General features: G+C 49.1%; 1 protein-coding gene across 2 annotated transcripts; it reads left to right on the forward strand.

Annotated features, from left to right (window-relative positions):
• The first annotated feature begins 510 nt into the window (after window positions 1–510).
• WDR62 (WD repeat domain 62) lies at window positions 511–26,803 on the forward strand. Of its 2 annotated transcripts, XM_032227211.1 has the most exons (30): window positions 511–907; window positions 2,677–2,768; window positions 3,308–3,370; window positions 4,477–4,534; window positions 6,167–6,337; window positions 7,421–7,555; window positions 8,324–8,506; window positions 8,600–8,760; window positions 10,029–10,203; window positions 11,116–11,253; window positions 11,432–11,607; window positions 12,427–12,518; window positions 13,570–13,695; window positions 14,410–14,477; window positions 15,529–15,650; window positions 15,918–15,993; window positions 17,113–17,224; window positions 17,522–17,585; window positions 17,867–17,989; window positions 18,085–18,236; window positions 19,526–19,578; window positions 20,115–20,318; window positions 21,676–21,821; window positions 22,174–22,298; window positions 23,459–23,581; window positions 24,285–24,411; window positions 24,501–24,606; window positions 25,270–25,336; window positions 25,618–25,703; window positions 26,187–26,803. In XM_032227211.1, exons 1-30 carry the CDS (start codon window positions 782–784, stop codon window positions 26,451–26,453), a joined length of 3,717 nt encoding a protein of 1,238 aa, XP_032083102.1. In that variant the 5' UTR covers window positions 511–781; the 3' UTR covers window positions 26,454–26,803. The 2 variants fall into 2 exon arrangements, with proteins under 2 accessions (XP_032083102.1, XP_032083103.1); XM_032227212.1 differs by lacking the exons at window positions 511–907; window positions 2,677–2,768; window positions 3,308–3,370; window positions 4,477–4,534 and having other exon boundaries at window positions 6,239–6,337; window positions 8,262–8,506.
• Window positions 26,804–26,858: the final 55 nt, after the last annotated feature.

The raw sequence follows: 26,858 nt of genomic DNA on the forward strand, positions 1-26,858 counted from the left end.
TACTATAAGAAGGAGTCAAGAGATGTCTCTCTCTCTCTCTCTCTCTGCTTGTCCTATGCTTGATGGCTGGAATATGAACTGCGACTGTAAGCTACCTTTTGTTCTTTGAATTGTGTTTGGACTAATATCTACTATGACTGCTTGTGAAGCAATTATCAGTAGTAAAACGACTGGTTTTCACTAGCAGCGTCTGAAACTCTATTCTTGCAACATTCTTTCTCTCCAGCTGTACATTCCGCTGCACTACTTTCGGCCTCCCAACGGAGATACCCCTAACAACTTCAACTCCCAGAATTCCCCAGCCAGCATCTTAAAGTGCCCCAGATCGAAAAACACTTGTGTTAAATCAGCATCCCTTTGCTGATCTTAATGGAACCACTGGGATGCAATGGAGTTGGCCAGCAAGTGGAAACCTTGAACAAAGACAAAAGTAAGGGGGGGAAAAAAGAAGGCAATGTTCGAAATTTGGGCGGGTCCGGCCAGATTCGAACCCGCGGACCAGCGTAGGAGGGCGGCGGCTGGGACGGCGCCACCTGATTGGTCCAAAGGAAAGCGAAGGCGCGCGCCCGGTGCGGAAGGCTTCGAAGTTGGAGGCGGGCCGTTGGTCGCAAAGGCTGCCTCCCATTGGCCGCTTCCGGGCGTGATTGATGCGGCGGCGGCCAACGGTTGCGCGGCATCGTTTCCGCGCGCTGTTTGGGACGGTTACGGGGCGATGAGCCGCGGCGGAGGCTGAGTGGGGAGAGATCCGCCGATTGGCAAGCAGTCGGCCTCGGTAGGGAAGATGGCCGGCGGAGGAGGAGGAGCGGGAGGCGGCTGCTTGTACCCGCGAACGACGAATCCGAGCCTCGAGTCGCCGCCTCTCCTCAATCTGAGGCGAAGGTCGAAACAGCAAGGGCCGGAGGAGGCGGTGAGGGGCGGGGCTAAGCCAAGGAAGGGTGGAGCCGCCGCGGTGGGGCGGGGAAAGGGGAGGAGCCCAGGGGGTGCGTGACGTGGCGGGCGGGGCCGGAGAGTGGGCGTATCCCAGAAAAGAGTTCTGTAGATCAGAGGTCTTCAAAGTTGGCAACTTTAAAACTTGTGGACTTCAACTCCCGGGAGGGGTCTTAAAGTTGGCACGTTTGGGGACCCCCTGCTATGGATGGATGGATGGATGGATGGATGGATGGATGGATAAATAATAGAGTGGATAGATGGTACCTAGATGATATAGATAGATAGATAGATGATAGATAAGATGGATGGATGGATAGATGATATAGATGAGATAAGATAGCTAGATGAGATATAGAGATTAGATAGATAAAATGATAGGTGATATAGATTAGATGATAGATAATATAGATAAAATGATAGATTAGATAGATAATATCTATATACACTTACATACATATATAATACTGTATATATCCATATTTATATACATTATCTGTCTCCGGATATCTATCTATGTATCTATCTACTTCCATTTCTATCTTTCTATCTATCGCTCATCTATATATCACTCTATCCATATCTCATTTATCTGCCATCTGTCATTCAACTATCCATCCTCTCTCTCACTCCATCCATCCAGATCTCATTTATCTACTATCTATCTATCTATCTATCTATCTATCTATCTATCTATCCAGCTATCTATCATTCTATCACTCTATCACTCTATCACTCTATCCATATCTCATTTATCTACCATCTGTCATTCAACTATCCATCCTCTCTCTCACTCCATCCATCCAGATCTCATTTATCTTCTTTCTGTCTGTCTGTCTGTCTTTCTGTCTGTCTGTCTATCTATCTATCTATCTATCTATCTATCTATCTATCTATCCAGCTATCTATCATTCTATCACTCTATCACTCTATCCATATCTCATTTATCTACCATCTGTCATTCAACTATCCATCCTCTCTCTCACTCCATCCAGATCTCATTTATCTACTATCTATCTATCTATCTATCTATCTATCTATCTCTATCTATCTATCTATCTATCTATCTATCTATCTATCTATCTATCATTCTAATCATTCTATCATTCTATCACTCTATCTATCACTCTATCCATATCTCATTTATCTACCATTTATCATTCATCTAGCCATCCTCTCTCTTACTCCATCCATATCTCATTTATCTACCATCTATCATTCATCTAGCCATCCTCTGTCTGTCTGTCTGTCTGTCTATCTAATCATCATTTATCTAATCATCTATCCACTGTAGGATGAAGGCTTCTTCTGCATGTTTCCAACCTGTACAGTCCTGAGCTTCCTTTTGCCAATTGTATGTACACACAAACACACACAGACACATACCCATATGTATTATAGCAGTAGACTTATATACCGCTTCATAGGCCTTTCAGGCCTCTCTAAGCGGTTTACAGAGAGTCAGCATATTGCCCCCAACAATCTGGGTCCTCATTTTACCCACCTCGGAAGGATAGAAGGCTGAGTCAACCCTGAGCCGGTGAGATTTGAACCGCTGACCTGCTGATCTAGCAGCAGCCTGCAGTGCTGCATTTAACCACTGCGCCACCTCGGCTCTTGGCTATTAATCCTATCTATCAGTCAGGATCAGATTTTTCAGTCAATCCTGAAAAATCAGTCAGGTTTCTCGTGTACTGGGGAAAAGGAGGATTGGCAGGAGCCACAATGCTTTGTCTTGTTTTCAACCAGGTGATTCTTGAGCGAGTGTTGGGAATAACTGCTCAGACCAGCAATGGCTTAACTTGTGACCCAAACTCAGGACAGGTAGCATATCCAACAGGGTAAGTGTTTTGCTACTGTGGGTTGAAATATTAGTGTGTATTAGTGGTGGTAACCCTTTTAGAGCTGTATAGAATTAGAATTTCATAGAATTTCATTCTAATGTATGCCAATCAGTGTACATTTAAAGTGACAATAAAGTTATTCTAAGTTCCTCCAATTTTTAATAACATGCCAGTTCTCTTTAAGGCCCAAGCACAGGCAGTATGTTTAATTTTCATTACGTTTTCCGTTAAAGGGGCCCTTATCACAAACCACACTTTATTGCTTGTGTTGACGGCTTGTTCAGAAAAAAACATATTTTAGCTGCAGTTTGATCAGATTCAGTTCTGATATACGATTTAAAAGAGTTTCCAGGTTTTTCTTGTTCAAGGCCAGAGGCTTTCCCTGGTTCACTCTTAGTGTCTTTGATTTAGCGTCATTGAAAGCAACAGGACTGTGATTCCAATGCGTTTTCGCCTACGAAGGTTCTCAAATTTTTCCTCCCCTTTTGAATCCTGAGAAATTTTCTCCCACGTCAGCATTTCCATCTTTTTTTCAGATGTGTGGTTGTGATTTTCAATCCTCAGAAGAACAAGCAAAGGCACATCTTTAATACAGCCAGGTAAGCCACAACTTTTGATTTCGATTTTTCTCCTTCCTGAAGCTTTAAGGCAGTGTTTCTCAACCTTGGCGACTTTAAGTCCTATGGACTTCAACTCCCAGAATCCCCCAGCCAGCATAGCTGGCTGGGGAATTCTGGGAGTTGAAGTCCACAGGACTTAAAGTCGCCAAGGTTGAGAAACACTGCTTTAAGAGTTTTGCAGGGACCCCGAGGTTCAATTGCTCCACAATCAGTCAATTCACTGGGGACAAGCGATGCAGAAAGCATTTTTGATAATTTCCTTACAAATGGTGGAGAAATAGTCAGTAGTTGAAAATGTCAGTAGTTGCATTTGTTGGATAAAAAGGTCTGGGAGGGCAGGATATCAAATGCTTTGATGTCAGCCAGCCAATACAGGTAGTCCTCAACTTACAGCAATCACAACTTACAAACAGTTTTATTAGTGACTGTTTGAAGTTACAGCAGCCGCTGAAAAAAGACTTTTGACTGGTCTTGTGACATCTACACGATCACATGATCAGAATTTAGGCACTTGGCAACTGGCATGTACTTATGACGGTTGCAGCGCCCCACAGGGTCACGTGATCCCCATTTGTGGTCTTCTGACAGAGTCAATGGGGGAAACTAGATTCACTTAAGGACTGTGTGATTCGCTTCACAATTCCAGGGATTCACTTAACAGCTGTGGCAAGAAAGTTCCTAAAACGGGGCAAAACTCCCCACTTCTTCTTAGCGATGAGAATGTTGGGGCTCAGTTGTGGTTGTAAGTCGAGGACTTCCCTTAGTGGATGCATTCTACTAGTATTCATTTCTATGAAGACAGAAAGTCATGAAGGTTTTTCTCTTAAGAGCCGAGGTGGCTCAGTGGTTAAATGCAGCACTGCAGGCTACTTCAGCTGACTGCAGTTCTGCAGTTCGGCTGTTCAAATCTCACCGGCTCAGGGTTGACTCAGCCTTCCATCCTTCCGAGGTGGGTGAAATGAGGACCCGGATTGTTGTTGGGGGGCAATATGCTGACTCTGTAAACCGCTTAGAGAGGGCTGAAAGCCCTGTGAAGCGGTATATAAGTCTAACTGCTATTGCTATTGCTATTCTCTCTCCTTAAGGAAAACCGTGAGCGCTTTGTCTTTCTCTCCCGATGGGAAATACATGGCCACTGGGGAGGTGAGTAACTCTTTTAATAGAGGATACAATTAAAAAGATAAAAAACGAACACTAAGTAAAAATAATAGGTTAAAAAAAGGAGGGGGGGGGGGCGTTGCAAAGAACCAGTCTATTTATTAACTCTTCAAATTTGAAATTTAATAAAATTTTGTATGCCGCCCAATCTCATGGGACTCTGGGCGGCTTACAGACAAGATAAAAAAGCATTTAAAAATGAAAGGTAAAAATACAGTTGTTAAAATTGCACACCATCCATTCTGTCTAAGTGGGGCTGGACATTGATCCACAGCCCCAGGCCTGCCGGAACAGCCAGGTCTTGGTGGCTTTTCGGAAGGCCAGGAGAGTGTTAACAGTCATCAGTTGAGTTTGCCGTTCTTCCCCGGGAAGTCCTGAGCCATAAACGCCCTTATTATAAACCGTGCAGGACTATCCCCAATGGGAATGACATACTTAAGAGGTGGTGATGACGAAACAGGAAGAGCTTCCTTAAGGATGAGTGCGGATTGAATACAGGAGCCATTATGGCCGTTAGGAAAGAAGGGCGTTGGGGGAGGCCAGTGAAGAGAATGAGTGAGAATTAAACTCGGGAAAGCAATTGCAGGAGGAAAGAGAGCGTGACCCATCAAAAGCGCGTTCCACAAAAGCGCGGTCGACGAAATCGCGTATGTGACGTCATCACAACGCGACGAAAAAGATCGAAAAATTGAAATAAAAATTAAATTACAGCAAGCCGATTCACATAAAGGTAAGGGTTAGGTTAAGGGTTAGGTTTAGGGTTAGGTTTAGGGTTAGGTTTGGGGGGGTTAGGGGAAGGTTTTAGCTTTATTTTTACATTTTTCGATCTTTTTCGTCGCGCTGTGATGACGTCACATACGCGCTTTCGTCGACCGCGATTTTGTCGTCCGCGGTTTTGTGGTAGAACCGAAAGAGAGAACGTTTAAGAGCAAAAGGCTAAACAAGAAGCACTTTATGGAAGTGATAGGACCAAAGGAATGGAGAAACACGGGTTGAAGTTAGTCCAAATTACATTTGATGTGTTTTCCTTTGTGTTTCTTCTCTCAAGGTTTAGTTTTTTAGCTTCTTTCTTCCTGAATAGTGTGAAAAGTTTGTGTGGTCTTTAAGGCAGCTGCTCGGTTGAGTTGACTGGAGATCAGATGAAGGCCTGTTCTGATCATTTAATTATTGGCATCCTGTCTTATTATTTTTTCAAATAACTCAAGGGGGCAAACATACCTAATACGCCTTCTATTTTCCCCATAACAACAACCCTGCGAGGGGAGAGGGGCTGAGAAAGAGGGGCTGGCTTAAAGTCACCCAGCCAACTTTCCTGGCTAAGGCAGGACTAGAACTCACTGTCTCCTGCTGATTGGCCCCAAGTCACCCAGCTGTCTTTCGTGCCTAAGGCAGGTCTAGAATTCGCCATCTCCCAATTTCTAACCCGGCGTCTTAAGCCCTAGACCAGTGTTTCTTAACCTTGGCGACTTTAAGTCCTGTGGACTTCAACTCCCAGAATCTCAGCTACGCTGGCTGGGGAATTCTGGGAGTTGAAGTCCACAGGACTTTAAAAGTCACCAAGGTTAAGAAACACTGTCCTAGACTAAACTGGCTCTCTTCTGGGTTTTCTGCCTGCAGAACGGGCACCAGCCAGCCGTCCGCGTCTGGGATGTAGAGGAGAAGACCCAAGTCTCTGAACTCCATGGCCACAAGCACGGCGTGGCCTGCGTGGCCTTCTCCCCCAGTATGAAATACCTCGTGTCCGTCGGGTATCCCCATGACATGAAAGTGAACGTATGGGATTGGAAGGTAAGAGGCTCTCCTGCAGGATCCATGGGGGACTCTCCCGTGAGAGACACAGTACAGATTCCACAGCAGAAGAATAGCAATAGCAATAGCAGTTCGACTTATATACCGCTTCCTAGGGCTTTCAGCCCTCTCTAAGCGGTTTACAGAGTCAGCATATCGCCCCCACAGTCTGGGTCCTCATTTCACCCACCTCGGAAGGATGGAAGGCTGAGTCAGCCTTGAGCCGGTGAGATTTGAACCGCCGAACTGCAGATAGCAGTCAGCTGAAGTGGCCTGCAGTGCTGCACCCTAACCACTGCGCCACCTCGGCTCTGAATCCAGATACGATGGATAAGAATCCAGATACGATGGATAGAACAGGAGAACCTCGATACCGTTCTCACATCCCGACGGTCGTAATAGGACAGGTTGGGTTTTTGGTTTCGCAGGTTAAGAGATCCGCGATGTTATGGCTTGGTCATTCAATCACCGTTTAAAAATGCCTGAATTAAGCATGAGACGGGGCCGCCCGCCCAGGCTTTACAAACTCTGTTTTCAGGATACAGGCACTCCTTGACATACGTTCCCCAATTGAGCCCAGCGTTTCTGTTGCTAAGCGAGACGTTTGTTAAGTGAATTTCGCCCCATTCTACGGACTTCCTTTCCAAAGTTGTACAAGCGAATCCCTGCAGTTGTTAAATTAGTCGCCCGGTTGTTAAGTGAATCTGGCTTCCCCCACTGACTTTGCTTGCCAGAAGAAGAAGGTCGCAAAAGGGGAATCACGTGACCCTGGGACGCTCTGACTGTCATAAATATGAGTCAGTTGCTAAGTAAGTCTCTCTTTTTTCAGTGCCCTTGTAATTCTGAAGCAGTGTTTCTCAACCTTGGCGACTTTAAGTCCTGTGGACTTCAACTCCCAGAATCCCCCAGCCAGCTCTGCTGGCTGGGGGATTCTGGGAGTTGAATTCCACAGGATTTAAAGTCGCCAAGGTTGAGAAACACTGTTCTGAAGGATCATTAAATGAACGTGTTGTAAGTTGAGGGTGTATTTTTGTCCTGTTCACCTCTTAACCGTAATTGCTGGGTGGTGTTTATTCCTCCCAGAGCGATACCCTCATCGCATCCAACAAAGTCTCCTGCAAAGTTATGGCCCTCTCCTTCTCAGAGGACAGCTACTTTGTGACCGTCGGGCACCGCCACGTCAAGTTCTGGTTCTTGGATGGCTCAAGAGAAGTCAAGGTAAGCCCGTACCTGGACGCCAGGTATCCTGCCCAACCTGGGCCACTTTTAGGCCCTGCGGACTTCAACTCCCAGAGTCCCTGAGAAAGCCCCCCACGGCGTTCTGGGAGTTGGAATCCTAAAGGAGCCATAGCTGCCCAATGCTGGTCCTCGACTTACAACCTCAACTTAGTTGTTGGGTGAGACAGTTGTTAAGTGAGTTTTAGCCCATTTTTTCGTTGAGGGAATCAGTGCTGCTGTTGTTCAATTAGCAACCTGCTTGTTAAGTGGAATAGCAGTTAGACTTATCTACCCCTTCATAGGGCTTCCAGCCCTCTCTAAGCGGTTTACAGAGTCAGCATATTGCCCCCAACAACAATCCGGGTCCTCATTTCACCCACCTCGGAAGGATGGAAGGCTGAGTCAACCCTGAGCCGGTGAGATTTGAACAGCCGAACTGCAGCTAACAAGTCAGTTGAAGTGGCCTGCAGTGCTGCACTCTAACCACTGCGCCACCTCGGCTCTAAGTGGATCCGGCTCCCCCATTGACTTTGCTTGTGAGACGGTCGCAAAAGGGATTCCTCGTGATCTTGGGACACAGCAAGGGGTCATAAAGAGGAGCCAGTTGCCAAGTGGTTGAACTTGGATCACGCGACCACGGGAAGGTGGTATATCTGTAACTGAAAAACGGCCCTAAATTTCTTTTTCCCCCGGTGCCGTTGTAAAGTTCGAACGGTCGTAAGTCGAGGAGTGCCTCCTTGGACTGTGACGACCCCCCGGCTCTTACAGATCAAGGAGACGGTTCCCCTGGTGGGTCGCTCCGGGCTCCTCGGGGAGCTCCACAACAACACCTTCTGCGACGTGGCCTGTGGCCAGGGCAAGATGGCCGGCAGCACCTTCTGCATTTCGCACTCGGGGCTTCTTTGCCTCTTCAACGAGAAGCGCATCCTGGAGAAATGGATCGACCTGAAGGCGAGTGCCCCCCCCCCCCTCCCGGCTTCTACGCGACAGCCGCTGGCTCCTTTGGATGTCGCCCTCAAGGCCTCTTTCTCTCCTCCCCTCCAGGTGACGCTGGCCAACTGCATCTGCGTCAGCGAAGGGTTCATTTTCTGCGGCTGCGCCAACGGAACCGTGCGCCTGTTCCAAGCACACAACTTGCACTACCTCTCAGATTTGCCCAAGCCGCACCACCTGGGCACCGATGTGGCTGCAGAGCCCCTCCCGAGGTATGGCGTTGCCCAGGCTGAGCTGGAAATAGCAATAGCAATAGCAATGTTAGGCTTATATACCGCTTCATGGGGCTTTCAGCCCTCTCTAAGCGGTTTACAGAGTCAGCATATCGCCCCCAACAACAATCCGGGTCCTCATTTTACCCACCTCGGAAGGATGGAAGGCTGAGTCAACCCTGAGCCCGTGAGATTTGAACCACTGAACTGCAGATAACAGTCAGCTGAAGTACTGCACTCTAACCACTGCGCCACCTCGGCTCTTACACAGGGGCGCCCGATAGACCCCCGTGCCACCCCTCTGTGCTCTCTTCACTGCCCCAAACCACCTTTCATGGCAAAGGCAGGACTAGAACTCCCAGTCCCCCTGGCGATTGGCCCACAGTCACAATCCAGCCGCCTTTTGTGCCTAAGGCAGGACTAGAGCTCACCGTCTCCTGGTGATTGGCTCCAAGGCACCAAACTGGCTTCCATGCCTAAGGCGGGACTAGAACTCTCCATCTCCCAGTTTCTAACCTGAAGCCTTATTTATTTATTTGTTTGTTTGTTTGTTTATTATTTATTTATTTGTCTTGTATGCCGCCCACTCCCGGAGGACTCCGGGCGGCTCACAAAAGACAAGGGAAAGGGGAGAAACGAGACAAAGACAACATATTAAAAACAAAACCAACATTCACAATTTCCGTGGAGGTAGATGCTTCTCAGCTCCCCCCCAGCCTGCTGGAACAGCCAGGACTTGGTGGCTTTGCGGAAGGCCGGGAGGGTAGTGAGGGTCCGGATCTCAACAGGGAGCTCGTTCCAGAGGGCCGGAGCTGCAACAGAGAAGGCTCTCCCCCGGGGAGTCTCCAGCCGACATTGGCTGGCAGATGGAATCCGGAGGAGACCTAACCACTAGACCAGTGTTTCTCAACCTTGGCAACTTGAAGATGTCCGGACTTCAACTCTCAGAATTCCCCAGCCAGCGAATGCTGGCTGGGGAATTCTGGGAGTTGAAGTCCAGACATCTTCAAGTTGCCAAGGTTGAGAAATACTGCACTAGACCATACAGGCTCCCCCAAACCTTGCTATTTCCTAACTACAAATCCTGCATCTGAGTAAGAATCAGGTATGGACTTTCTGATTCTTTGGGAAGAACCCATCTTTCCACAAGTAACGGCTCCCCACCCCACCCCAAACCCCAGCCAGAGCAGCTAAAAGGTTTTGTGGAAATTACAATCCAGCACATTGGATTCTCTTGTCCTTCCCCACCCGTCTTTGGTGTTTCCCAGAAGGCCAGATGCCTCCTTTCCAGATGCCATCGCTGTCGTCTTCGACCCTCGCCGTCACTGGCTCTCCTGCGTGTACAAGGATCACAGCGTCTACATTTGGGACGTGAAGGACATTGGCCACGCCAGGAAAGTGTGGTCTGATCTCTTCCACAGCTCCTTTGTCTGGAACGTGGAGGTAATGGGCTCCTCCCATTGGGAACGGAGGGGGACACCAGGAGCCAAGCACCTCCTGGAAGTCACTTGCTAAGATCCTGGGTGGCTTCCCCAGAAAGTCTCTCGAGTCGGAAGCAATAGCAATAGCAATAGTTAGACTTATATACCGCTTCATAGGGCTTTCAGCCCTCTCTAAGCGGTTTACAGAGTCAGCATATCGCCCCCAACAACAATCCGGGTCCTCATTTCACCCACCTCGGAAGGATGGAAGGCTGAGTCAACCCTGAGCCTGGTGGGATTTGAACAGCCGAACTGCTGAACTGCAGTCAGCTGAAGTAGCCTGCAGTGCTGCATTTAACCACTGTGCCACTTTGGCTCTTTAAGGGAAGGGAAGTCTTCTGCTCCCTGACCAGGCCTCCCTTGTCTGCAGAGCTCAGCCCCCCCGTTGATTCTGTGACAAGGACGGTCGGGTCCGCAGGGATGAGAAGAAGTAGATCCTCAGGGATCTCCAACCTTGGCAATTCTAAGGCTTGTGGACTTCAACTCCCAGAGTTCCCAGAAGTCTGGGAGTTGAAGTCCACAAGTCTTAAAGTTGCCAAAGTTGGAGACACCTGCTCTAGAGTGTTGATAGTCCCACTTGCCCTCTTGTAGCATGACCTCCATCTTTGGTTTATCCTGAGTTTGAAGAACGTCAATGGTGATGTCTCCATCTCACCCTTGTGCCATGAGCTCCATCTTTGGTTTATCCTGAGTTTGAAGAACGTCAATGGTGATGTTCTCACCTGTCTCTTGCGAATTTGGGGATATTCCTTCTCCAGTTTCAGTTCCTTCCAAAGAATTTACACCAAGGAATTCACACGGGCTCCCTCTTTGGTTTCTCCTGACTCTGAAGGTCACCAGTGTTGATATTCTCATTTGTCTCTTGTGGGCTTAGGTGTATCCTGAGTTCGAAGCCCACCAAGGCTGTTTGCCCCCAGGGTCCTTCCTAACGTGTTCCTCAGACAGCACTATACGGTTCTGGAACTTGGAAAACAACACGCATGGACCTTTCAAGAAGAACGCCTACAGCGACGTAAGTTTCCCCGCCTTTCTCACCTGGCGGTTGTAAGATCGGCTCCCCCCCCCTCAGCCCCCTCCCCCTCCCGATGAGGCTGAGTGTATTTCAAGGGCTGAAGAGGATTGGAAACTCTTAATTCTCTTTGAACCATCTCTCTTTCGAAGTGGCCTGATGTCCTGTTTCCTCCCTAAAGAACCTGCTGAAGGTTGTGTACGTGGAAAAGGGCATCCAGTATTTGCAAGACTCAACGAATTTGCTGGAGCGAAACGACAACGTCGGCTACCTTGACGTAAAATCCGGCGTCCGGGTGATGCAGATCAGCCCGGATGGTCAGCACCTGGCCTCTGGGGACAGAGCTGGGAATCTGAGGTGGGTCTGGGATCAGCTCCTTCCCTGGTGGAAGCAGTGCCCACTTAACGCTTCTCTCTCCCTTCCGTGTTGGGGTAAAACTTTAGTCCGGCACTCACAGCTGGCCGAGGCATCGACTAATCCATCTGACAAGCACCGGTAGTCCTTGACTTACAACAGTTCTTTTAGTGACAGTTTTGAAGTTACAACGGCACTGGAAAAAAGTGACTTATGATCGGTTTTCACACTTACGACCGTTGTGGCATCTCTCACAGTCACATGATCAAAATTCAGATGCTTGGCAACTGACTCACATTTATGACTGCGGCAGTGTCCTAGGGCCACCTGATCGATCCCCTTTTGTGACCTGCTAATGATGGGGAAGCCAGGTTCACTTAACAACCACATTACTAACTAAATAACCGCAGTGCTTCACTTAACAACTCGGGCAAAATGGGGCAAAACTCAGTTCAGAACTGTCTAGCTTTGTTCAGAATTTGTAGCCGGCTTATAGATCAGTGTTTCTCAACCTTGGCAACTTGAAGATGTCTGGACGTCCGGACATCTTCAAGTTGCCAAGGTTGAGAAACACTGACCTATAGATCGTTATCTGGGAATCAAGGGCCATAAAATATCACCAGCAAACTTACTGGTTTTGCTCCCTCGCCAATGTTTGACCATCAGTTGCGGCTGGTAGGTTTTCGTATTTCTGACGGGTTTTGTACTTCTGATTCTGCCCCCCACCCCACCCACCCCGGTGCTCTCGGAGAAGTGCCAAGCTTGGATTCCAATAAGTTCACTTTCAAACCCGCTTTGAAAAATTGTCTTTTTGTCTTGCAGGATACATGAGCTAAAATTCATGGCGGAAGTGATGAAATTTGAGGCTCACGATTCGGAAGTCCTCTGCTTAGAATACTCCAAGCCAGAAACAGGTTTGCTTTTTAAATCTTGAAATTCGTGCAGATGAAGTTTTATATTATTTTTATGTCAAGGCATGTCCAACCTGCAGCCCTGGGGACTCCATGCAGCCCTGAACAGCTAGGAATGTGGCCCCACTCCTCGGTCGTAAAATTTTAACACTGTGTGATTTATATACCTTAACTATTTTAGATACAGGTAGTCCTCAACTTACGATTGAGCCCCACATTTCTGTTGTTAAGTGAGACATTTCTTAAGTGAGTTTTGCCCCATTGAACGACCTTCCTTGCCATGGTTGTTAAGTGAATCCCTGCAGGTTTTAAATTCATAACACGGTTGTTAAGCGAATCAGGCCTCCCCATTGACTTTGCTTGTGAGAAGGTCGCAAAAGGGGATCACATCGCATCACTGTAACGTTGGTTGCCAAATGTCTGAATTTTGCGACTGTGGGGAAGCTGCAACGGTCGTACGTGTGAGAAACGGCCGTAAGTCACTTTTTTCAGTGCCGTTGCAACTTCCAACGGGCACTAAATGTTGCAAGTCGAGGCCTACCTGTATATTGTATGGAGCCGCCACACTCAGTGTGGCCCAAGCCAGCTGAAAGATTGGACACCCATGTGTTGTGTTGTGTTGTGTGTACAGACCCACCCATGACACACAAAGATATCCGGGCCTTGCCCACTCTCATGGCCTTCAGGAAAGCTGTTAAAACCTGGCTGTTCCGGCAGGCCTGGGGCTGTTGACCTCATTGTTGAGGTCCAGCCCCGATTAGAACGAATGCATGTGTTGTGTTTTAAACTATCCTTCCTTGTTTTTTTTTTCGTATTATTTTTTCTCTTCTCTTCCTTTCTTTTGTAAGCCGCCCGGAGTCCTTCGGGATTGGGCGGCATATAAATTTAATAAATGAAATGAAATGAAATGAAGATACCCCAGCCACAAACACACACACACCCTGCTGGGTGTCTGAACAATTCTGTCCTGGCAATTCTTGGGATTTCCGGGAGGAGCTTCTGAGGAGCCCCTTGGAAAGAGAGGCAACGGAAGGTTTCCCCCCTCTGTCCGTAGGCCTGGCGCTCTTGGCCTCAGCGAGTCGAGACCGGCTGATTCACGTACTGAACGTGGGAAGTGGCTATAAACTGGAGCAGACTTTGGACGACCACTCCTCGGCTATAACAGCGGTGAAATTCACTGGTGAGCAGGCACAGATCATTCTCCCAGAAGCCGCTGCTTCAGACCAATAGCAGTAATAGCAATAGCAGTAGACTTATATACCGCTTCATAGGCCTTTCAGGCCTCTCTAAGCGGTTTACAGAGAGTCAGCATATTGCCCCCAACAATCTGGGTCCTCATTTTACCCACCTCGGAAGGATGGAAGGCTGAGTCAACCCTGAGCCGGTGAGATTTGAACCGCTGACCTGCTGATCTAGCAGTAGCCTGCAGTGCTGCATTTAACCACTGCGCCACCTTGGCTCTTGACCACTCGGTAGAGCAGTGTTTCTCAACCTTGTCCTGTCCTGTGGACTTCAACTCCCAGAATTCTTAAAGTCGCCAAGGTTGAGAAACACTGCGGTAGAGAGTCCTGTGAAAATCTGCTCCTTAAATCCTTCTGACCAACTTTCTCAAACTTTTGTTGGCTTAAGGGGATCGCAGGAACATGAAGCCCGGTCTTCCTGCAGGATGGAAAAACTGGGCTTTATTTGAGGGATGAAGCAGAAAAAGCATGAATCTACATTTTTTTTAATAGAAGCATAAATCTAAAAAAAAATTAAAAGCATAAATCTAAAAAAAAAATTAAAAGCATAAATCTAAAAAAAAATTATTATAAAAGATAAGTTACATGAACATGAGAAGGCTCATCTGTCTGACTTTCTTTTCTCCATCAATTCCCCCCCCCCTCCTCAATAGGAAATAGCTGCATTCAGATGATTAGCTGTGGAGCCGACAAAAGCATCTATTTTCGCAGCGCGCAAAAGGTTCTCGGATTTATTTATGATTCTATTATAAAAACACGCAATTAAGAGTCTTAGCTGGAGGGCTGCTTGGACAGAATATAAATAGATATAAAGAGTAGAACAGAGTCAGCTGGAGTTGGGTGCGCATAAATTGAATATATTTAGTTAAAACATGAGCTGTTGGTTCATAATTTGGTGGCCCGTGGGGTTGTTTCGGCCGTTTGCTTGAGGCTGATTTAAGGAGGTTGAAGCAAATTTATCCGGGCAGCTGATGGTCAGGCAGGACTCCCATCAAGTATAGTCTGCACTGACCCCAAATTGCTGGGATGGGGTCTCTGTGCTCTTCTACCAGGAATCTGGATGAAGCATTACAAAGGCAGATTCCTTCAGCTTCTCCTTGTTCGGAATTTCTGGTCATAATTAGCAGAATATCGCTGATTTTCTTCTTTTTTCATTAAAATGGCTTTTCCCGTTCTTGGAGCCTCAGTGTATAGATCCGCTCTGCCTCTGTCCTTGGCGGGCTTCCTCTAGAAGTCAGTTGCTTCCCAGTTGAAACCCAACCCGCTTGGAGGGTCCTCGCTTGTGGAGAGATTTGTTACTCATAATTTTAAGATGGCTGGATCAAAATTCCTGCCTCCCCTTAGAGCAGTGTTTCTCAACCTTGGCAACTTGAAGATGTCTGGACTTCAACTCCCAGAATTCCCCAGCCAGCGAATGCTGGCTGGGGAATTCTGGGAGTTGAAGCCCAGACATCTTCAAGTTGCCAAGGTTGAGAAACACTGCCTTAGAGCCATGAGGGCGAACCCAGGGGGGGTTCACAGGGGCCACGCAGAGCCACCATCGGCCTTCCAGAAGCCGGGGGGGGGGGGCAGGTTATTTTGGCTCTAGGAAAGCCTCTGGAGCCTGGGGAGCCTGGGGAGGGTGAAAACGGCCTCCCCGCCACCCCGAGGAAAAACATTGTGCTTTGCATTATGGGTCCTGGCGCGCATTCGTGCTATCTCACACGTGCCCTTGCATTTTTGGCACCCAAGGAGAAAAAGGTTAGCCATCACTGCCTGCTTCCTCGCTGCAGGTCGGAGGCGGAATTAATTTTATCCGGTCTCACCACGTTGCTGAGAAGACCACCCTGTACGACATGGACGTGGATATAACTCAGAAGTACGTGGCTGTGGCCTGCCAGGACCGGAATGTCAGGTGAGATGCTCTCTCTCTCTCGCTCTCCTGGCGCTCTGGAATTGCAGCATTTGAGGTCCTCCTGGGGGTTTGAATTCCCGGGTGGAGAGAATAAGGGAGGGAATGGCCTTTGCCCAGGCCCAGGATTGGAGATCAGTCTTTGGGGAGGAAGAAACCTGGGCCGCGCCAAGGGGAAGGGCGTCTTCTGAATGGGCCTGTCCTGCCCGTAAGACCTTGAGCCAACCGGATTCTGCAGGCTCTGAGATGAGCTTAATTCTCACCTTCCAGGATATACAACACGTTCAGCGGGAAGCAGAAAGGCTGCTACAAAGGAGCCCACAGTGACGATGGATCCCTGATCAAGGTGACGGAGGGGCACAGAAAAATGTGCTCTCCCCAGGGCAGAATTTGGGCATGGCTTGCAGTGTGGGGGGGGTTCTTTTTCCAGATGAGGATTTAATGCCTCAGAGAAGCTCAGGAAAGACCAAAAATGTGGCTAACTGTCCCTCAGCCCGTAATTTTATTTGTACATCATCCAGAGTCCTGAGGGAGATGGGCAAAGGATGGATGGATGGATGGATGGATGGATGGATGGATGGATGGATGGATGGATGGATGGATTAGACAGACAGATGATAGATAGATAGATAGATAGATAGATAGATAGATAGATAGATAGATAGATAGATAGATAGATAGATAGATGATAGATAGATAGATGATAGATAGATAGACAGACAGACAGACAGACAGACAGACAGATAGATAGATAGATAAAGAGAGAGATAGGAGAGAGAGAGAGAGAAGATGGATGGATGGGACAGGGCAGTGGTTCCCAAACTTGGCAACTTTAAGACTTGTGGACTTCAACTCCCAGAATCCCCCAGCCGGCTTGCTAGTGAAGCTGAGCCATTGACTGAGATGGAGGGGCTACAGAAATTGAACAAATAACCAAATAAATTTGGGTTTGGGGGCAAAAGGTGAAAAAAGGGCAGGTTTACCTCATCAGAGTCCAGCAGCGGTGGCAACATGCTGGAAAAGCAAGGAGAGAGAAAGTTACACTCAGAGACGACAATAAAACTCTAGAAATTCTAGGTTTATGGCATGGATTAAGTCCCTTCGACGGAACGATCTAATTTCATGGAGTTTTTTTCTTGCCATGCTCCCAAAAAAAACCAAATATGAAGACCCCCTGAGTTTCTTCTAAGCTTTTTGGCTAAAATGAGGGAATTGATATGCAGGACCAGCCCTTGGACCAGAGGTTCCCAAACTTGGCAACTTTAAGACTGGTGGAATTCAACTCAGCTCTGCTGGCTGGAGAATTCTGAGAGTTGAAGTCCACCAGTCTTAAAGTTGCCAAGTTTGGGAACCACTGGGATAGGGTAAGTAGGTGGGTAGGTAGAGAGAGAGGCTGAGTGAGTGAGAGATTGAGTAATTTGCAGAGAAGTGACCGGTTGATGTCTGGTTTCTGATCCCTCTGTAGGTCCAGTTTGATCCTTCCGGGACATTCCTGGCTACTAGTTGCTCAGATAAAAGCATTTCCATCATCGAGTTCCGCTCTGGGGAATGTGTGGCCAAAATGTTTGGGCACTCAGGTTGGTTTCCCAGTCTTGATATTCTGAATTTCTCTGATTTTTCTCTCAAACCCTTTGCTTGCTTCCTCTTAAGCGTGTTACTAACTTGCATGCCAATATATTCCCAAAATATCATCTCCTCCTCCTCCTCCTCCTCCTCCTCCTCCTCCAGCAGAGACCTGTGCTGGCTGATCTAACGCTTTGCACATGCTCAGAGGTCCATCCTGTGAAGCGGAGCGACACAGGTGATACCCAAAAGACCTTCGTTTAAACCGGTCGAGGGGAACAGCGCAATAATTCCCTTCTTCCACATTGCAGAAGTCGTCACGGGGATGAAATTCACCTTCGACTGCAAACATCTGATCACCGTCTCGGGAGACAGGTGGGCAGCCGGGTTCTCTCCAAGGGGCACCTTCGGCTTCAAGGCCTGTGAGAGTCCAAGCTCACCCAGAAAGGACAGTGGGAGAAGTTAATGCACATGGGTGGTGGTGGTGGTGATGGTGGCCATTTTTGAGGGACAACAACCTCTGGATGAGGCCGCCTGTGCGGTGGGGCCGGTTCAGATCCCGGCTGGAAAGGGCAGCGTGAGGGCCCCACACCGGCAGCCCCCAACCCTCTATTTTGCTCTTGAGCCTCTTGATGATTTCTGCTCTTCTTCTGCAGTTGCATCTTCGTGTGGCGCCTGAGCCACGCAATTACCGCTTGCATGAAGCAGCACTTGAGGGAACTGGAGCAGATCCAGGAGCAGCAGGAGGTCGGGGACTCTGCGTGGCCTCCCCGGGTCAGGTACCGGACCAGCCCTGCGTCCCGAGTTCAGGAGAAGGGCAGAAGCTCTGCCCCGGCGGTGTAAAGAAGGGCGTGTTTTGAACCTTCCTTTCCAGGGTGGAAATGTTTGAGAGGGTCTCCCGCCGGGACTTGGTTGATTCTGACCTGGAGGAGGAGGAGGAGGAGGAGGAGGAGGAGGAGGAGGAAGAGGAGGGAGAAGAGGAAGAAATAGCTCTGCAGACGCCAGTTAAAGATGACCTTGATCCAGGTACGCCTCGGGACAAGACACGCCCGGCGTGATCGGAGTTTTATTTTATCTGCTTTGTCATTTTATATCTGATGATTGTAATGCTTGTTCATGTTTTATCATCCTGTAAGCTGCCCAGAGAGAGGGGCAGCCAATAAATTTAATAATAATAATAATAACAACAACCTGTAACACCATCCACATATTCCTCTCCCAGGTCCTTGGAAAGGACTCGATAGGGAGGCATAGATGCCAAACCCAGCCATAATAAACCATCATCATTTATTATTGTTAGGACTTATTAGTCCCCTAAAAACCTCCTTACTTGGAACTGCCTGTATACTCAGAGGCAACAGGACAGTGGTGGGTTTCAAAATAAATTGGAACCTACTCTGTGGGTGTGGCCTCCTTTGTGGGAGTGGCTTGCCAGCCATGTGACCTGGTGGGAGTGGCTTACCGGCCATGTGTTTTCTTTCTCTCTCTCTCCTTTTGTCTCTCCCTTTTTTCTTTTTTTCTTTCATCTCTCTCTCACTCTTTTTTCTTTCTTTCTTTCTTTCTTCCTTTCTCTTTCTCTCTCGCTCTCCCCTTCCTTTGGTCTCTCTGTCCCTTTTTCCTTTCATCTCTCTCTCACTCTTTCTTTTTTTTATTTCTTTCTTCCTTTCTTTCTCTTTCTCTCTCTCTCTCTCCCCCCTTCCTTTTGTCTCTCTGTCCCTTTTTTCTTTTTTTCTTTCATCTCTCTCTCTCACTCTTTTTCTTTCTTTTTTCTTTATTTATTTCTTCCTTTCTTTCTCTTTCTCTCTCTTTCTGTGTCTGTCTGTCTGTCTGTCTGTCTGTGTGTGTGTGTGTGTGTGTGTTTGTGTGTCAGTGGTGGGTTTCAAAATTTTTTGGAACCTCTTCTGTAGGTGTGGCCTGCTTTCCGGGTCCCACTGGTGGAACCTCTTCTAACCGGTTCGGTAGATTTGACGAACCGGTTCTACCGGATAGGTGCGAACTGGTAGGAACCCACCTCTGCAACAGGAACACTATTTTTAGTAGAGATTGTGTGGCGTGGCACAGGGTCTCTTGTGTGAGCAGGGTGGGGTTGGACTAGAAGACCTCCAAGGTCTCTCCCAACTCTGTCATCCTGTCATTTCTTTTAATAACTTTCTCTTTTTGGGGGGGTGGTGGTAAAAAATTCAACCCCCTCATTATTACACAGTTTCTTAGAGCCTTATTGTTTGATTACTAGATCCCTCGAGGGGGATTCCCTGAACAGGCTGTATACTTTCACTGTCCATCCGTCTGTCCTCATGCGGCTCTTCTCTCCGCAGCTCCTGTCTGTCTCCTCTCCAATGGCAAGCTGCCCATGTGGGCAAAGAGACTGGTAGGTCGCAGGGGATTGTCGAGCTGCCCCATAGACAGCAGGGAGGTTTGGGGAGATGGAAGAGAGCCCAGCTACTAATACAGGTAGTCCTCGACTTACGTCCACGGTTGGGCCGAGAATTGGGACGTCGGGAATTGAGTCTTACAACTTTTTTTTGCCATGGTTGCTAAGCAAATCATGTCCCAAATTTTGATCACGTGGCCATTAGCACGCTGGGACGCTTATAAGTGTGAAAACAATCTTCGGTCGTTTTTTTCAGTGCTATTGACGGTCGCTAAACGAATGGTTGTTAAGTCGAGGACTTCCTGTAAGAACGAGCGATGTGCTGCTTGGCTCCGCTGGGCCCCATCCCATTCATCTGCCCTTCACCCACCTGGCCCTGCAGGTGTTGGGACTGGCAGGCACGGGGGTCTCGCCCATCCGGAGGGCCCCTGCTGGGGGAAATCTGCCCTCCACCGATGCAGATGGTTGCTGGGGGGTTTTCTCCTGACTGCCCCCCACCCCGCTCCGGGCGTCTCCCTCTGTCTCCTTCCCAGCTGGGCGAAGCAGACCATTCGGAGAGCGGCGCCTTTCACTCCAGGGTGAGCTACCAGCCCCAGGGCCGTTGGGCTGAGCGGGCAGACAAGGAACCCATCAAAACCATCCTGGAAGCCGACTTGAGCTACTTCACCCCGATTCAGAACCGCAGCACGGCCGAGGCGGACCTGGCGCAGTGGAGTCTGGACCGGCTGGTCATGGAGGTGCTTCTCGGCGGGAGAAGGTGGGAGGGGGCGATTGGTCTGATTGGCTGAGTAACACCAGCCCACCCACCCACCCCCAATTCACTTGAGAAAGCAGCCGATCCCTCTTAACGTGGTTCGGAAGGCCCATTTACCCCATTTCCCTGAACATACGACCCGGCCTTCTTTTCTTTTAACCTCTGAAAAAATGACCACGGCTTCTTTTTGGGGAGGAGTCTAATTACTGACACCTCGCGGCAGTGGCACCGATGTGCCACACCCATAATGCAATACGCGACTCCCCAGCGCACATGCGCACATGACAGGCGCAACCCCCCCATTTTTTGCATATTTTCTTCTGCCCTCCTCAGGCTCCAGAGGCTTTATAGGAGCCTGGGGAGGGTGAAAACAACTTCCCCCCCCTCCCCCGGAGACCCTCCGGAGGCTTCAGGAGCTTCCCTGAAGCCTCCGGAAGGCCCCTGAAGGCTCCACAGGGCTTAAACCAGCCCTAAGTCCGTTCCTGAACTTTCAGTATGCCCGTAGGGCTTGTCAGGTGCTGCTTCATTTAATAATCAGGAAAGAAACCACTCAACTCCATTTGTTTGAAATCAAGTGTACTTTTACTAATTACAAACGAATACTAGCGAAGCTAAGCTGAATCTGGTTAATTATGCGGGAAAGCAATGAATATCATGTACAGTTCAATCCCCTCCCCTTGGCATCCCCAGTCCATAGTCCAATTATAATTCACCCAACTGTCAGGTGGGAGATAACTTCAAAAGTCATCATCAGGGTGGAATGCCGGACAGTTAACCTTGGCGGGAAACTCCCTTCCTCCGCATGCGCAATGAGATGGTCAGGACAGCGTCAAGAATCTTCCTCCAGCACATAACGATTCCCTTCCCAAATACCATGCCCCCCCACCCCCCGTTTCAATGGCAGCCGAAGCAGCAGCAAAGCAGAGGCTGACAGGGCTGGTTTTTTGTGCTCCGGAGAATCTCATAAAGCCTCCGGAGGGCCTCCGGGGGGGGGGGGGGGGGCTGGGGGCTGTTTTTACCCTCCCCAGGCTCCTGTAAAGCCTCTGGAGCCTTGGGAGGGTGAAAAATGGCTTTAAAAAAGGCTGAATTCAGCTCTGGCCAGCAGACAGGGCAACGCCTCGCGTGCCCTGACAGATGGCTCCACGTGCTCCCTGTGGTCGTAAGTGTGAGAAGCGGTCGTAAGTCCCCTTTTTTTCAGTGCCGCCGTAACTTTGGTCACTAAACAAACTGTTGTTAAGTCGAGGGCCGCCTGTACCCATCTCTGAGCCCTCCTAATCGCGAAGGGCTGAGAAGGAGCGAAGGAAAGGAGAGGGAGAGAACGTTTTTGCTTCGCCACGCAGGCTGAGATTTCTCCCGGCAACATAACCGAAGACTTCAAGCAACCGGATCTGTCGTCTTCTGACAAGGACACCCCGCAGGAGCTGGAGAGCAGCGGGACCAACCTCGACGTCTCCCAAGCAGACAGTAGCTCTTCCTTTGGGGAGAGGTTGGTTTTCTGCAGACTCTTAAGTTCTCCAAGGCGGCCCACTCGACTCAAGCGATGAGGCTTGGTCCTTCGGCTCAACGGTCTCCCACCTTGGCAACTTTAAGCCTGGAGGACTTCAACTCCCAGAATTCCCCAGCCAGCTTTCCTTCGAAGTTGCCAAGGTGGGAGGCCGCTGCTGTTGTGTTCTGGAGCCTGGGAAGAGCACAGACCCTGGGGCAGGTGATCTACGTTGTCCCGCTGAGTCTCCCCTCTCAGGTTTTTCAGGACACCTGGATGGGTGGACAGGTGGTGGGTGGACAGTGGACAGATCCACTGTTAAGAAAGATCTAGCCATTATTTCTCTCTCTCTTAGAAGGTCAGTCCATCAGCCTCTGTTCGAGGAGGAAGCCTCAAGCCCCAGAGACAAGGCGCCTGAGATCAACCTCTCTGGGGTTCCTTTGGATGCTGAGCTACCTGTCTCCGGGCACCAGCACAAAGGTAAGATCCCTGGAAAGGGACTTCACGGATTCCTCCCCAGCCTGGTATTGCACCAAGCGGACTCCTTTCGTGGCACGTCCGAGAACCCCTGTAATGTCCAACCGAGCTCCAAAGAGCAGTCCCAGGTGCCTCCCAGGTGTGAACCTCAACTCCCACAATCCCCTTAGCCATTGCTAAGGACTCTGGGAGCTGGCCCACCTTTCTGGAGGACGCCAGGTTGGGGAAGGCGACGTGAAGGGCAGCCGTGGAAGTGGAACCGTGTTTCCTGTGCCAGTGATGGATTTACAGCAAGCCTCTCTCGGTCGTGTCCGCTCAGAAAAAATTGGGAGGAAGAAGAGGGGAGCTTGTGGGGCTCAGTTGCCATCCGTCCCCAAAAGGGTGAGGGAAAAGGAAAGGAAGAGAAAGGGGACAGCATACAGTCCACCTTGATTCAGGGATACAGGTGGTCCTTGACGTACGAGATTTCATTTAGTGACGGTTCAAAATCACAACAACATTGAAAAAAAGGGGGCTTACGGCCGTTTTTCACACTTGCCACTGTTGAAGCCTCCCTGGGGTCATGTGATCAAAATTCAACCGACCCCTATTTATGACGGCGGCAGTGTCCTGGGCCAGGTGATCCCCTTCCGCGGCGTTCTTACAAGCCAAGGCTTTGGGGGAGCCAGATTCACTGAACAGCCGTGGTGTCTAACTTAACAACTGCAGTGATTCCCTTGAGAACCGTGGCAAAGAACAGTTGTACAATGGGACAAAACTCACTTAAGCCAAGGTGGCGCAGTGGTTAGGGTGCAGTACTGCAGGCCACTTCAGCTGACTGCTATCTGCAGTTCAGCGGTTCAAATCTCACCAGCTCAAGGTAAACTCAGCCTTCCATCCTTCCGAGGTGGATAAAATAAGGACCCAGATTGTTGTTGGGGGCGATATGCTGACTTTGTAAACCGCTTAGAGAGGGCTGAAAGCTCTATGAAGCGGTATATAAGTCTAACTGCTATTGCTATTGCTACTTAATGAATGTCTCACTTAGCCACATAAATTCTGGACTCCTTTGTGGTCATAAGTCAAGGACTGCCTGTATCAAGGAAGAGTGCTTGAAAGGGGGGCTAGAAACCTCCCTCCCCTCCCCAAGCACCTGAGTCTTCCCTTTGTTTTTCGCTCTGCAGAGGCCGAGGGGGGGCCCAACCTGGAGGAGAACTTCTCCCAGAACGGGTCGCTGCCCCAGACGCCGGAGCAGGAAAGATACCTCAAGAATCACTTTGAAACCCTGGCCGGTAGCCCCCTTGAAGGTAACGTGGAACCGGCCTCTGCCAGGCGCGGGAAACCAGGAGCCGGGATGGAGTTCCAAAGCACCAGGAGTTTATTTCAAGCTACCTGTACACAGGAATCTGATCTATGTAGGGTCACGGCTGGTAATTGGTACCAGTTTAAAGATTCTAGAACAGTGTTTCTCAACCTTGGCAACTTGAAGATGTCCGGACTTCAACTCCCAGAATTCGCTGGCTGGGGAATTCTGGGAGTTGAAGTCCAGACATCTTCAAGTTGCCAAGGTTGAGAAACACTGTCCTAACCACTGCTGGGGAATTCTGGGAGTTGAAGTCCAGACATCTTCAGGTTGCCAAGCTTGAGAAACACCGTTCTAGGCTTTAAATTGGATGTTCCTGGACATTTCGTTACTCAACTCAATCGTCAGCAAACCCCATTCCCTTCTAGCACTGATGATGTTGCCTAGTAGGGTAATGAAACATCTGCAGAAAAACAAGCAAGGTCAGAGAGTGCCCCTCCCCCTTGCCCTCCTCCTCTTCCTCCTCCCTCTGCAATCCTCCCTCCCTTCTATCCCTGATGATGTTCCCTAGTTAGGTCATGAAACATTTGCAAGAAGACCAACAAGCTCAGGGAGCACCAAGGACCCCCACAAATCAGCTCCTGAGCTCCAAATATTGTCTTCTCTTGTCCCTCGGACAAATTCTCTGCCTTCCTGTTTGTGTCCAGAAAGATTTGACGGTTGTATCAGAGATCGACAGTCGCTCGAAGACAGTGAGGACGGGGAGAGCCCACTCCCGAATCCTCGCCTGAGCATCTCCGCCAGGTTTCTCTCGCGCGCGCAGAAGAACTGCAGGTTAGCTGCTGCTGGTCACGTGGCCCCCTCCGTTTGTGGGGAAGCTTCGCCTGAAAACTTGCTCTGAGACGGCTTCTCTTCCCACACAGATTTGCGGCTGCCTTTCTCCCAAGAGTCTGTCCACTGGCTCAGGCAGCCACTGCCGAACGCCTCTCGGAGGAGTCCTTACCACTCAGCGACTTCGCCAAATCCAAGGCAAGTTTGAGCGGTGCAAATCTTTTAACCCACAAAATCACTGTGCAGCAATTAGACGGGCGGCCTGTATGAATGGACCGTGAAATCTGCGGAGGCTCCCAGTCGTTCAGGACGCGGTTTCCCCAGAGAGAACCGAGAGGGAAGCGGACTCTCTCAGCTTTTCCTCGAAGAGGTTTCGCTTCTCATCCAAGATGCCAAAGAACAGAAGAAGCTTCTTGGTTGAGAAGCGAAACACCTGCAAGGAAAAAACAGAGAAAGTCCTCTGGGGGGGGGGGGGGAAGCACCTTTGGGACAATGGAGCATGACGTTGCTGGCATTCCCTCGATTAATTCTTCAAACTCCAAGTTAAACGTGTCACAGTGTTTTCCCCGAAAATAAGACCTAACGGAAAGTAAGGCCTAATGAGTTCTTTCGGGAGCAAAAATTAATATAAGACCCGGTCTTTTTTTCAAGGGAAACACAGGTATTGGTGTTGGAAAAATTCTAGCTCTGTCTAAGACAGTGTTTCTCAACCTTGGCCACTTGAAGATGTCCGGACTTCAACTCCCAGAATTCCCCAGCCAGCATTCGCTGGCTGGGGAATTCTGAGAGTTGAAGTCCAGACATCTTCAAGTGGCCAAGGTTGAGAAACACTGATCTAACCTCTGGAATAATGATTTTTAGAAACCTCCCCCAGAAATCCAGCCGGAGCTGAAAGGAAGCCTCAATGCCAAAACCGCTGGTGTTTCAGGTAAGAATGTTGACCAAACAAGCAGATAGGTAGCTGGAGCATCTCTCCTTTCCTTTTCTCGGGATAAAAGGGGCTTGATAACTGTCCCTCGCAGATGCCCTGGAAAGGAACAGCCAGCCGACACGATCAGTTGGAGCTGTTGACCTGTCCCCCTTGGAAAGAACGCAGCCGGGGGCATTCCAGTCGGCTGGATTTTTGTCTCTTTCTTAGCCCTGGGAAACCTCCAAAGAGAGAAATGCTTGTTGTTGTTGTTATTAGTATTTTTTCCTCTCTCTTCTCAGAAATTCAGGGTCTCATCAGAAGTTTTGAGGGGTGCCTGCAGACCCTACACCTCAAATTTCAAGAGACTTTGCAACTGTACGATAAGGTAATAAGGGTGGGTGACTCTGCGTTTTACAAAAAGGAAGAAAGATGGGGTTTTACGTGGATGGATGTGTCGGGTCCCTAATGGGCTTTGCGCTACATCAGAGGTGTCCAACCTTGGTCCCTTTAAGACTTGTGGATTTAAAACTCCCAGAATTCCCCAGTGCTGGCTGGGGAATTCTGGGAGTTGAAGTCCACAAGTCTCAAAGGGACCAAGGTTGGACATTTCTGTGTTATATTCTAAGATACTACTTTTATCATCCCTGTCACTAAGGTGTGATCAAACAATTAAATCATGGCAACACATGTTGAAAAAAGTAGAGTTTTAACCTCACGGCCATCTTGACCACACCCTCCTTCTCTCCCCACCTCTGTCCCTTTGGGGTTGTCTTTATTTTAACGCCACTGCGGGAAGAGAGGCAAGGAAGTCCTTGCTTCGCCTGGGGATAGACAGCTGGCCGTGCCAGAAACCCTTCCAATCTTTCAGGTGTTCTCTTGCACCGGCGGGACCGAGGAGGAGTTCGCCCACGTCCAGCACAGGCTTTCTAGCACCTTCTGCTGGATGAAGAGCGAGCTGGCGACCAGAGACTGCAAGGACAAGGCCGACATCGCTGTCGCCACCGACCCCTCGTCCTTCTGGCCGATCTGCCTCCAGGAAGGCGAGGCCCACGCGCTGCTGAAGCATTACTCTGACTCTCTCCTGAACGTGGTTCAGAAGAAGCTGGAGGAGGCCCGGAAAACCAGCCTGCCTTGAAAGGGCTCCGTTCCTTCCCTTCCGCACCTTTGTGGCACACCGATGTCCGTTTCGGGGTGACTCCTGAGGAGCTGAGCCTCCAACATGAGCACCGATTCACCTGTTGCCTTTCAGCACTTTGTTTGCATCCATAGGAAGAATTCAAAGGTTTGCCCAGTAACCCTGGCAATTTGAACGCCTCCTTTTATGACAAAAATAATGTTTTTAGAAGACCGAGGAAAGACAAATAAAATTCAAAAGGGTCGTCTTGAAATTCTCCTATGGTGCTGTTTGAAACTCGGGCTGCAGCACGGCTTTGTAATGTTTTTAGAAAGGTTTTAAATATAATAAAGTATTTTTTGGATTCGAAAGAGAGGTTCAGACTGAATTTGTCATGCGTGAACCTCCGGGAGAAAAATTCCAGAG

This window comes from Thamnophis elegans, chromosome 12 (assembly GCF_009769535.1).
Source record: "Thamnophis elegans isolate rThaEle1 chromosome 12, rThaEle1.pri, whole genome shotgun sequence".
Classification (NCBI taxonomy): Eukaryota; Metazoa; Chordata; class Lepidosauria; order Squamata; family Colubridae; genus Thamnophis; species Thamnophis elegans.